This window comes from Hypomesus nipponensis, chromosome 1, assembly GCF_054491055.1.
Source record: "Hypomesus nipponensis isolate SF chromosome 1, ASM5449105v1, whole genome shotgun sequence".
Taxonomy (NCBI): Eukaryota; Metazoa; Chordata; class Actinopteri; order Osmeriformes; family Osmeridae; genus Hypomesus; species Hypomesus nipponensis.
The window spans coordinates 18,227,298-18,240,218 of NC_140361.1; the positions used below are offsets into that span (position 1 = coordinate 18,227,298).

At 39.1% G+C, this 12,921-nt stretch overlaps 1 protein-coding gene across 2 annotated transcripts; it reads left to right on the forward strand.

The window, feature by feature from the left end:
• Positions 1-4,671: 4,671 nt before the first annotated feature.
• Positions 4,672-8,468, forward strand: LOC146302872 (uncharacterized). 2 transcript variants are annotated; one of them, XM_084697367.1, is made up of 7 exons: positions 4,672-6,925; positions 7,298-7,368; positions 7,453-7,629; positions 7,714-7,757; positions 7,828-7,893; positions 7,983-8,024; positions 8,095-8,468. In XM_084697367.1, exons 1-7 carry the CDS (start codon positions 6,672-6,674, stop codon positions 8,347-8,349), a joined length of 909 nt encoding a protein of 302 aa, XP_084553493.1. In that variant the 5' UTR covers positions 4,672-6,671; the 3' UTR covers positions 8,350-8,468. The 2 variants fall into 2 exon arrangements, with proteins under 2 accessions (XP_084553493.1, XP_084553494.1); XM_084697368.1 differs by having other exon boundaries at positions 7,983-8,468.
• The last annotated feature ends 4,453 nt before the right edge of the window (positions 8,469-12,921 follow it).

The window sequence follows — 12,921 nt, forward strand, 5'->3', positions numbered from 1 at the left end:
AGCCGTACAAGCACAAGAAAACTGTAAAAAAAAAAGAAAAAAAAGAGGTACTTTACTCCACTACACACTACAGTACAGCAAATGTATACCAGTACACTGAAGGCTGAATTGATGAAAGGACTTCGATAGTAACTTAAAGGCCATATGGCAGGTTGATTTTTCCAACGAATTTGCGCTATTTGGTTGTTGGTAATAAACATTTAAACTGTTATCCATTGTATTTCATGTTGTTGGGTGTCACAAAACGTAATATAATACAAAAAAGTTGCAACTTTTTGCAATGATTCTTCTTTCCCCCACAATGCATTGCATGACGTCACGTTGGGGAGACAACAGACAAATGCCTGCTCTAAGGCCATTGAAATCCATTGGAAATAAACACTACTAGGCTAGTACCAGAGAATGTCTAATATGGGCTCTGCTAGTACCATCAAAACTTGGGACATCTCGGAAATGTGTTTACAACGTCGGGGAAAATATTTAATCTGCGATGATATTGGGGGGATTTTACAGGTGGGACTGGCAAGTAAAAAAAATAGCTAGCCCATAGCTAGCATGATGTCTTCTGCTGTACTACTATTACTACTAGAGGTAACTAAGTGGATTTTTTTGTAGGGCAAGTGGAAGAGAAATGTACTTGGCCCACTGGACAAGTTAAAACTCTAAAAAAAAACTTTAAAAAGCTATGTTACTTGCACTGGCCAACTTGCAAAGACTGAGGATAGCCTACCGAAGTTGAGTTAGCCAATGTCGTTAGCGATGCTAGCTAACGTTAGTTTGCTAGCAGTGGCACTATATAACATTTCACTGGTTCTTGCAGCTGTTTGTTTAGCAAGTCACAGTGAGTGTTTACAAGCCCTGATAGTGTAACTGAGACAACGCAGTAGATACGACTTTCTTGGATGTGCTAGGCTGGATAGACTGTTGCACAGTAAGTAGTTCTAATGGTAGTATCCTATCTTGCCTTGTAGTGGCAGCATCATACATTTAAGAAATTCAAGACTTGCTTGTACAGTAAGTAATGTCACATTAAATAATGTATTTAAACTCAAGCTAGTGTGGTGTGTCACTGTCTTCAATGCCACAGGCTTTTCTGTCAAAAGAAACATTTTCATTTCCAGCACATTCAGTGAAGTTTGGCTAGCAACAGCAGCTAGGTTAGCTTGCTCGACTGAGACCGACAGAAATTGTCGCTTTTGGCTTATTTACTGATAATGATCGCTTCCTGCAAACTTCTTTTGAATTTGCCATTTCCCCCTAAATAAATGTCCAGCTTATTTACGTGTTTGCGGGCATATTTTCAGTTAGTAGTTGGTACACTGTTTGAATCGCGATTCCATCTGAAAAATACTGCCAGTGACAACGTTGTTAGAAAAGCTTGTATGTATCAAAGGGGGTTCGGCTTGTTTCATAATAAACTGACCCATTTGCAACCGACGCAAGCAAGCACACAATACAATTTCCCCAGAAATTATACCCTCTCTCCTCTTTAGCGATGCTATAGACATTGATTCTAACATTTCACTGGGTCTTGCAGCTGTTTGATTGACTGAAATTATTATAAAATGTTATGTTTTAGCCATTTGCCTACTTTAGCAAGTCACAGTATTTCAAAGCACATATTATGTAACTGAGAAGACGCAGTAAATAATTCCTCTTTCAAGTAAGCCCCCGTTCAAGTGGGCTTCAAATTAGCTGCACGGTCTGTAGCTAGAGATATTGGGACGAAGATGCAATACAGTACGTAACAGAACGTGTTTATTCTGCAGAAATTGTGTAAATGTTTAATGTAACAAATACGATTTTTAAACACCTCAATTGTTATCATTTGTAGGCTATATTATTACAGCTCATCTTCGTTGGTCAAAGGCACAATCTTTACCCGGACGTGACCTGTGCATGAAAAAGTGGAACTTATGTAGGCTACTTAGTGTAGTGCCTCAAAAAGTTAATGTCAGGCCCTGAATGATCACTAGATATAAAGAACGTTGACTTCCACTCGGTGCTATTCACTGACAGTCAAAATAAATTGTATATGTGCACTGCTGTTCATAGACGAGCTCCAGGTGTCGTTGCTGCGTTGCTAAATGATAGCAACTCACCGGGAGACTTTATCAACTCGCCACTCATTCTCCTTGGTACAATGAGCAATCAATTTAATTGGCTTTAACGGCCATAAGGTCGACTTGGTTCAAAATTATACGGCTGCGGGCCATCATATACATTAGTCGTTCTTGCCACCTTTTCTTCATCCCGGTAGATCGCCATAGTTCTAGTACTAGACTGAGGCTACTCTCCTCCACGACTCCCCAACGTGACGTCATCGCCGAATTGCGCTAAAATGCTAATGCTAACACAAAAAACGTCAAAAATTGGTCTTAAACAACATTTTGAGATTTCTTGAATAATATACATATCTTGAGTGCTTTATGTACCCATTAATCAACAGTGGTGGTTAACCTGCCATATGGACTTTAAAATATCCTTACATTTCAGCATATTAAAATGTTTATTTTTAAAGTAAGCTTTAAGTGCATTGTTACAAAGAGAATTTTTAGCATGCATTTTAAAATATACAAATAATATGTTTAAAAACAAAGTTCCAGTTGTACACTTTAGAAATTACATATACGTTTTACTTTGCTATATTTTTTTATAATATATTTACTAAAAGTGTGTTCAACGTATTAACTTAAAAATTGGTAAAAGCATGATGGTAGTATACTTTTTATATATTTACAGATAGTACACTTTTTCTTAGTATATTTAAAATGTACTATTGAAAATGTGAGTATGCTTGAAATACTCTTAAGTATACTTTTTTTTCACCTGGGTGGTTTACCATTGTAACCATGAGTTAAATGACTGTTACGTTTCGCGAGAATAGCTGGATTCGTAAATGGTTGATGCCCATGCAGTAAGTAGTTTCTTTCAGAATCTGCTTTGTGACTTTGTGAGGGCCTCCGTTCTCGCCATGTGACGCAAGATCTGAGGGGCCTTTAACACTTTAATTTATTAGTAAGTCATAGTAAAATTAAATTGATTAAGTTTACTTGAAAGTGAAAGTGCACTTGAAAGTATTGCAAAGTATACTTTATCTTTAGGAAGTATACTTCATGAACTGAAAGTGCACTACACAGGTTAATTTAAAGTATTCCAAGGTATACTTTTAAGTACTTTAGGAAGTATACTTTATGAACTGGAAGTGCACTACACAGGTTACTTTAGAGTATTCTAAAGTATACTTTGAGTCTCTTTAGGAAGTATACTTCATGAACTGAAAGTGCACTACACAGGTTACTTTAAAGTATTCCAAGGTATACTTTTAAGAACTTCAGGAAGTATACTTGATGAACTGAAAGTGCACTACACAGGCTACTTTACAGTATTCAAAAGTAAACCTTGAAATACGCTATAAGTGTACTTTAAAGTGTACTAAATTACCTAAAAAGTGGGCCAATTCAGTTTACTTAGTACAAAAATAGTATATAAATAAGTACACTGCTAGTATACTTTAAGTAACATGATAATAGTATACGTTTTATACTAAGTATACTTACAAAATAAACTTGAAGTATACTTCTTTTTTTGTCAGGGCTGCCTGGGCATACATTACTTATCACAGGCCCATCTATGTGTTTTTGTTCATGAAAATCAACATATTCACATGTTCTCGGGTACGACGTGTGCGTCAATTCACTGTCAGTCCGGCAGCTGAAAAAACTTGTTCAGACGGAACGGAGGTCGCGGGTGTACATGGATTGCACTGTGCCAATTTAGCCAGTCTTGGGTATCTGTCTGCGCTGTTTTTCCACCAGTCTGTGGGATTTGAATCCAAGGGAGGTGGCTGGTCATTGAGGTAGCTAAAATGTTGTTCTCATAATGCGTGGGAATACAACAATTATTCATTAGGCTTGGATTTTTATTCGAATGAATTCGTAATGACAATCGATCATCGATTATTCATCACCAACCCTAGTAGGTGCACACAAGAAAATTGAAACCTTTACTGATGGTCTGAAGATGTTTAATGTGCTATCTTGCACTTCTACGCCAGTGCTAAACAAAGAAGTGGTCAGAAGGCAACATTATCAATTAAAACTCCCATTAGCGATAGGCTACATTCATTAGTAACTCATTAGCACCACCAAGTTAGCAAACACATCAAATAAACTCAATACAATTACACTACACTGTTGCCACATGTTGGGAAATAACAAAATACAAGCAATATAACAAATGTAATGAATGCAAACTTTACAAGCATGAAACAAACTGTATTGTGGTCACGTAGACTATTCTAGGTTGTGGTTCAGTGCAAGCACGGCTTCTTTGGTATGCTGTAATTGTTAAATCCTACTTGAGAAAGGACACTGTTTGCAGCTGTCAATAGGAAATTACCATTACCTGAATGACTTGTAGTGATTAGGAGGTTATGCCTGTTCTGATGTTAGATTGTTGGCTCTATGTGCAATGTTTGGGTTTCTTCTCCTTTGTCTTCTGTTTCTTTGTTCCTGTTGCAGGATGGCAGGCAGGTAGAGGAGCTGTGATTGCTGCTAGAGCACACCTGTGATCTGTGCCTCGGTCCTCAATAAGCTGTGCCCTAACAAGCTGGTTCTCTCCATTACTAGCAGGAACATCACTGTTTGCTTTTTAGTAGTGATGGGGGAAACGAAGCAACGAGCTATTTGACACAATTGTCTCGAAAAAGTATCGCTTTTTCGAAGCGTTCGATACATCTTCTCCATAGGGTAATCTGCTGGTCAGTTTATGGTATGGCGACTGTATCGAGCGATGGAAGGACTCAAGTGACGTCAAGTCCTCGAGACGTCAGTCTCATAATCGTCATTGACAACTTGATAAATTAAGGTTATGTGACAAATGTTTCGATTTGCAAGTGTCAAAAATATGTTATCATATATCTTGTTGTATTATAAACAACGTAACGTCTTTGCTACTTTACGTTCATGATATTTATTTTTAGGTTCTTATAACATTAATTACACCTATTCTTCAAATGAGTATGGCCTCGTGGTAAGAGCGCAACCCCTTACTCAAATGTAGTGAGATCGCATCTAATCTTCCCGGTTATGACAGCTTTAAACAAGTACTGGGGCCTATTCCATAAAGGCCGCTCAAAAAAGCTAGACTTAAAGTCCTAAACCAGACCAACCAAGTTTAATTAGTCAAGCGGGGCTTAAGCGGTTCCATAAAGGCCAATTTAAGCTCACGCAGTCCTACTAATTCAAGTCAGATTTACGTAGTCAAGCTAATTGCGCGTGCACCCTATTTTTTAACAGCCCGAGAGGTAAAACATGGATCATACAATCCACCACGGCAAAAGCAATGCACACGGCCACATGACTTCTTCCAGAAAGAACGTCCCCTTTAAATCTTGTACAATGACAGCTCCCTCATCCACCGCTTCAATCAATGTAAAATGACACGCCATGATTGACGTCGTGAACGTAGACCTTCGTTGATTAAAAAATACCCTCTAAACTAATCTAAATTGACTTTTTTGACATTGTTTAAAATAAATAGCCTACTATTAATTTAAAAATTATCCAGTAGCCTAGTGCTATGTAACCCAGGTAAAATAATGGACCAATTAAAAGCAAAAATATAAAAGTAAATATGTATATAATGGGTAAAAATATTATAAATTTGTCCAAAACTGATGAATTAATAATAATATTAAATTTGAATAAAATACAGAAAACGGACAGGTTCACCGGAAGTCATGTGACTGATCTGTGGTGTATCGGAACTGACGTGCAGACACCTGTCAGAGATTGATTGAGAGAACCAAAAGAGGCACGCTAGACGGTGATCTCTGAAACATTTGGAAACTTAACAAAAATAATTTTTAAATTGTTTAAGAACATTAAAAAACTATTCAGTTTTAAATGAATATCAATCGTAGAGTAACAATCCATGTTGGTTACTTTTATTGATGTGGATGGAAGCGGATTACAGAAGTTGTTGCCATGCGGACTTTAGTGTTGTAACCTAAATTATCCAACTTGGTGAGTCAACATACATATGTATTTTATTTTTCAAATTAATGGACTTTGTTTTGGTTGAAAATATTGTAATTGGTGTTAGAAATAACATTTCAATTGTTTAGTGAAATGTAAACCTGTGAACATGTGGAGTTTAGCTACACAGCTAATTCAATGTGTTCTAAGCTAGCGGCTGAATGTCTGAAGTCAGAAACGTATTATTTCGATTAGATAGTTAATACAATTTTATGGTCCTGTTGTTTAAATAAATAACAGGCCAGGTTTTGGATCTTGGATCGAAATAGAAGAAAAGCTCCTAAATACATCGAATAAAGACCTTGCTGGAAACCAACGGTTTCTTTGAACCCGAGATGGCCAGCCACCCACGCGAGTGAAATCTTCTGGAGCGAGAGTGCAAACTAGATGACGATAAGTGAACTTTATGCCAGAACCAATCATACTGAAAATAAGTGATTGTTCATTTATTTTGTTTACTCTTTTGTAATTGAATGCACTTTGATGGTTTTGAGGACCTGGGGGCTATTGCACAAAAGTAGAATAAAGATATCCAGGATAACTGAAAAAGCGCAGCTTGACTTAGTGTGATCCACTCATCGCGGCTGAATCGGTTGCACGTTTGCCAAGCCAGGATGAGAAGGTGGCGCTATGTCAATCCAGGTGTACATAGTTGGGATAAGTGCACCTTCACGGATTTCTGAAATAGACCATGGTATCGATCACAAATTCACTGATGCAGAAATGGAGAAGACGCGTGCAGCATATTTTTCACCCACTGAGCAGAAATTAATTATGGAAATGTATGAGGAGTTGAAGCATATTATTTGCAAAAAGGGGAATACGGCAGCCGTTATTAAACAGCGAGAACAAGCCTGGCAGACAATCGCTGACCGACTGAATGCGTAAGTAGCCTATTTAAAAATATGTACTTACTAGGAAAGTTGTACACTCTGTTTTAATTGTTTTTAACATGCTTGTTTTATGTGTTGGTTTTATTGCTGTAGGCCTATCTGTGTTTATGTGCTGGTTTTACTGAAACGTCTCTTTGAGTAGCCTACCATGCAAAGCACTCTATAAATAAAATGTATTATTATTAAGCCTACTTTCCCTCAAAAGTGAGCAGGGAATTAATGTTCCTCGGGAAATTTACCCTAAAGACTAGGCCTAATTTCAAACCCTTACACCATGCGAGAATATGTTTCACAACCATATGCACAAATCTCTATAAGATTTGTCTAATTCTAAATATCTTTCTTCAATCAATGTTCATACAGAACAAACATGACTGGACAGAAAAGATCGTGGCAACAAGTCAAGATTAAATATAAAAACATTTTGCAGTCTGGTAAGTGCCTTAACAGTTTGCAAATGGTATGTAGAAATTACTTACACTATGCCTGCTCACATATTTTATCTAAACTGATTTTAGCAGTTAAGAAGAAGGCTCATTTGTCTGGCACTGGGGGAGGGCCACCAGCTCCAGGCTTCACCCCAGCTGAGGAATTGGCGCTGAATTTAAATCAGGGAAGGCCAGTGATGGAAGGGATTGAGGGTGGGACAGCTACAGACTGTGTTCCACCTGCAGAAACTGCCCTCCTTATCCATGGTACATTTTCCAGTACTACATATCAAACACAATTACCCATTTATACGGGCATATGTGCCCGTCTGACCTTGTTTTGCCTTGCAGTGTCCGGGGACACAGTTACACTCCTGCCACCAGGCGAAGATCCAGTGAGTATTATTCGTTAAAAGCACATGGCTTGGCACATCCTGTCAATAAAAAGTCTATTCAATATGGCAGGGGGAAGGAACTTCTGCCATATGGGATGATGAGGAGACTGTGTCACTGGATTCCAGAAGGCCTGAGGTATCATGTAAATCGTATGGAAATGCATATTTAGCCCCTAATGGATGAGAAGTCAGTTATATAGCACTCATAATATATATTTGTAACAGGATCCAGACGCAGTACAGCTTGACAGCCAGCCTGGCAACATAGTACGTATGGGCTAAAGGGAATCTAAATCATGCACAATTCCTGCTGTGCTAATCAATGAATGGTTTACAGACTTCACAAACTGTCAGATGTCTATACACGCAGCATCTAAAAAAGCAAATCGAGCTGGCAGATGCAAAGATTGCTGTAAATAAGAGGCGTCTCCAGGATCTGGACCTTGATGTACAAATCAAGAACAAAAAACTGAGGAAACTGGATCTGGAGATAAAGAAACTAGAAAAAGAAGTAAATGACTTCAATCCACACTTTTGCATATCGGTAAAACAATGTATTTATTTTGTCTCTCTCTCTCCCCAGCTTGCTTGAGAAGGACAAGAAAATAAAGTTTTTTATGTAAAATAATTAATATATTGGTCTCTGACTAGCCTGCCATTTATGTTATCTGGGAAGATTGCTGCGTTGTCCCACTCAATCTCCGGTGCCAGTGCAGGACCCCTTTCTCTCCTCAGACAGGCAACATTATGTAGGACAGTGCAAGCTACAGTGATGTCACATGCCCTGTCTGGGGTGACCCTCAGGTGGTGGAGACACTGAAAACGTGACTTTAGAAGGCCAAATGCCATTTCAATTCGGCCCCTTGTTCTTGCATGGGCAAGATTGTACCCTTGCTGTGCTGCTGTCTGAGGGTCTGCTAGTGGAGTGAGAAGGTATGTCTCACAGGCATAACCCTTATCTCCCAGAAGAACACCAGAGAATTCACCTGAGAATACAAAATGTAATCATTACAACTACACATAAGTTAAACCTTTGACGCAATTGTTTCAGTGAAATGTGTGTGGCATACCTTGTGACAGTCGCTGGGAAATGGTACTGGACCTGAAAACTCGGGAGTCATGGACAGACCCAGGCCACTTTGCCTCCACATTGGTGATCATGCAGGAAGCATCACAGATCATCTGAAACGATGCAATGTTGCCTATTCATTACACATTTAATGCACAGAATATTTGGCTAGTTGACAGTAATTACATAATTTTTACCTGAACATTGATACTGTGGAAGGATTTTCGATTGACATAATCTCCCTCATGGGCCCCTGAGGGGCGTTTAATACGGATATGTGTGCAGTCCAGCGCACCAATGACATTAGGGAAACCTGTAACACAAAATAGTCTGAGTATTTGGTGACTGTTTTTGTAATCTATAATTCATGTTACCTGCAATCTTGTGGAAATCCTCCTTGATGTAACACATTCTTCTGTGGCCAGGGAAGGTGATGAAGATGTGTGCCAAGGACTTCAGTGCCAAACACACACTTCTGACCGTACGGCAAATAGTACCTTTATTAAAGGTTTCGGCATCTCCCACGGCATATAAAAACATGCCGCTTGCGAAAAAGCGCAGTGCCACACAGACCATCTGTGGGATGGTGAGAGCATGGCTTCGCCCTGTGCGGTGCTGAATTTTGGGACCCAGCAGTCTACACAAATAACGGATCCCATCTCCAGAAAACCTATACCTTTCATGCAGGTACTCGTCCGAAAAAGCCAAAGGGTCAGATCTGTCACGAAACACCCTCTCACGTCTGAAAGCACGTCTCAATATCAGCGCTTCGTCGTCCAACACGTCATTAAGAAATGGGCATGCCATGGTGCAAGAAGAAACACAGGTGAATAGGACTTTATATAGCCTATTGCCCTCATCACTGACTATTGAAATCACCGTTGCAACTTCGTCAACCATTTCTAAACATCTAAAAACTGCAATAGTAGGCTAGGGTTTAAAATCAAACTTGTGACAGCAATAGTGACAAGTAATGCATGTTAATAAAAAATACATAAGAACACATTCAGACGACAGCGGAATACCTGTTAAAAACTTTTATTTCGGATCAGAGCGGCAGCTGATTTAACACGAGACTCCAGAATTAATCTTAGCCTGGCTGTTAGCCTGCTCGGGAGCAGGCTAGCTGCAAAGAATAAATCTCCATGGTTACTTGGCTGGGTTTAATTCATCCTGCTTTCGTGCAACCAACTCAAAGCTAAATTCATCCAGGATAACTTGAATATCCCGACTTAATCCCTTATCCTGGTTTCGTGCAATAGCCCCCAGTTGGTTGATGTAATGTTTGTTTATTTTTTATGTTTTTTACATTGTATATTCTACTGTGTACCTTTAAGGGAAACTAAATACAGTAGTGTGGTTTAAACAAATTCCAGGGTTTACTGAATAACCAAGCTAAACCAAACAATCTTGATTGAAGTAAGATTTAAAAGATAAATAGGAAATCTACATTTAAAATTAATTTCTTTAATTAATAACTGATAAGTAAACTAAAAGTGTACAGTTAAATATTCTAAATTAGGAAAACCATGGTAAATAAATAGATATCAAATTAAGAAATTCCAAGTCAATTTACATTCATAACTAAACAGATATATAGCAGGATATAAAAGAATAACCACATTTACTTTAAGCAAAATTCATTGGATTTATTATTTTTCATACATTTTGTAAAGTACTAAGTTGTAGTAGATTTCAGAGTATTTGGTTTGCTACAGAAAATAAATCTTTGTAATCATCCACCGTATCAAATCTGTTCTCTCAGGAACTTAGAGACCTGGGGGGTATTCGTCGTAGCTCGCTAAGCAGTTTAGCGAGCTAACTTTCAGGCTAAGATAAAACACGCCCCTCTTTTTGGTTCGTGGAAGCAAGTTTAGATAAATCACCATAGTAACACATCCATTAGCACTAACCTGCTCGAGAGCAGGCTAACGTAAGTGTGGCTGGATAAGCTTGCCACACCCCCGGAAAATAATTGGCAGCTCCCTTTTTGAGAGACCCAGCTGACCAAGGAGATATATAGTTCGATTAGCTTTCCATACCAAGTTCTTCGCGATCGCCAATCCTTTATTTCACACGGATTAGTTCTTGTTTGAGCGATATCGATTCAGCCGACAAGGACTCATTTGCAAGACCTTCTCGGGCCGTACATTGCAAATATCACACGCCGCAGCAAGCTATGTTTTATGAGCTTATGCTGCTGTATGTGAATATGTAACGCTATGTTTTAAGAAATGTCTTATCTGTTGTGCCTGTGCTTTTTATGTTTCACTGTGGGAGAGTGGGAAACGTCATATCGATTCCTTTTTATGTCTTGACGTGAAGAAGTTGACAATAAAGCTACTTGAAACTTTTACTGTGCTTCAGACTCTCTGCATAGCCTTGAGGTTTTTTGCGTCAGGTAGGCTACATTTTTATACAGTATAGGCGATGCAGAAAACATTGGCAAAGCCGCAGCATGCGTAGCTGTAAGAAAAGTGTAGGCCTACTTGGTCGCTTAACCAGCTGGCATGTCCCAGTCAATGAAATCAAAGACGGATTTACACATAGGCCTACATGCATATACATATATATAGGGTGATATCAGGTAAAATGGGCCATTTAAGGTTTGGGGGTCCCAGCCCTGACAAGTAACAGGGGATTTGATTGCTTTATGGTTGCTATGGTGGGCGGGCCAATAATTCAAACAAGACTGCACCAGAAAGCTGCATGGTAAGTAGCCTGGCATACCAAATCTAACTAAACTATTATAAGGATGATAAAAAAAAAAAATTTAAACATGCGCATAAAAAACTATGCATAATATCTGTCTTGATGGCATCAATCAGAAATAATGTTGTTAGTTTGGTATATGAACATATTTTTTGAAAAAGTGATGTTTTTCTTGGTGGCCCAATTTACCTTAACCCACTGAGGTAAAATGGGCAACATGGTTTCAGCTAAAATGGGCCATCATCTGTGTCCCTCACAAACACACATACATGTGTTGGAGTGTGTGTGAGGGTGTGTGTGTGTGTGTCACACCATGACCCCCCCAACAGTAATAATGGTAGTAGATATTTTATGTACAGTGAGTATGGCGAACGAGAAGGAAGCGAGAGGAGAGAGGGAGAAGGAAAGGGAGAGAAAAGAGAGGAGGAGCAAGGACCAGAGAGGAAAAGATACAAAGATAAAACAGGGATGGAAAAGAAAGCCAAACAATTACAATCTGTGGAAAGAGGAGAGGATGAAGGGGGCCTTAGATGAATACATGGAGGGAGAGAAGAAAGGAATTACAGTGAGTGTGCACCTCTTATCAAGAGCATGGGGTGTGCCGCGATCCACACTGCAAAGACGCATCAGTGGAAAGGTGACTGGCAGTGAACATGTGTCAGGGCGGAAGCCCTACCTTCCACAGGAGGCGGAAAGGGAGCTTGCTGCCACCCTCAACACATTGGCGCAGAGGGGGTTTCCCTTCACAAAACGTGATGTCCAGCAAGTGGCCTTTGATTTTGCAGCCAAGAACAACATATCTGGTTTCTTCAAGACAGCAGGGAGGGCCGGATTTTACTGGTTTAAGAACTTTCTAAAGCACAACCCAGAGCTTGGGATGCGCAAGCCAGAGGTCCTGTCTGCAGCACGGGCTGCTGGACTCAACAAAGAGGTGGTTAGCCAGTGGTTTAACCAGTATGAGAGCCTTTTGGTCGAGCTGGGTATTGAGGGCCCACCGTCACATATATATGGAACTGTGACGAGTCTGGGCTTCAGGATCATTTTTTTTAAAATTATGGCACATATGAATATGTTTGTTTAATGCAGTTTAAATGTTATGTGGCTGTATAAGCAACTGTGTTTTAAAATTAAAATTGATGATAAATTACAATTTCCCTTTGCAGTTTCACTGGCCCATTTTACCTGAAACTGCTCGTGCAAAAAAAGTTGGCACAGCTGATGTTTCAAGAACTGTAGGGCCTAAATAATTATATTTTATTACATCATTTCAACAAAAAATTATCAAAAACAGTCATAAGTAATCATAAAAACACATGGAAAAGGTATATGGTATTGTATTGTTGTCCCAAAGATTTACCAAAAAGTGGCCCATTTTACCTTATA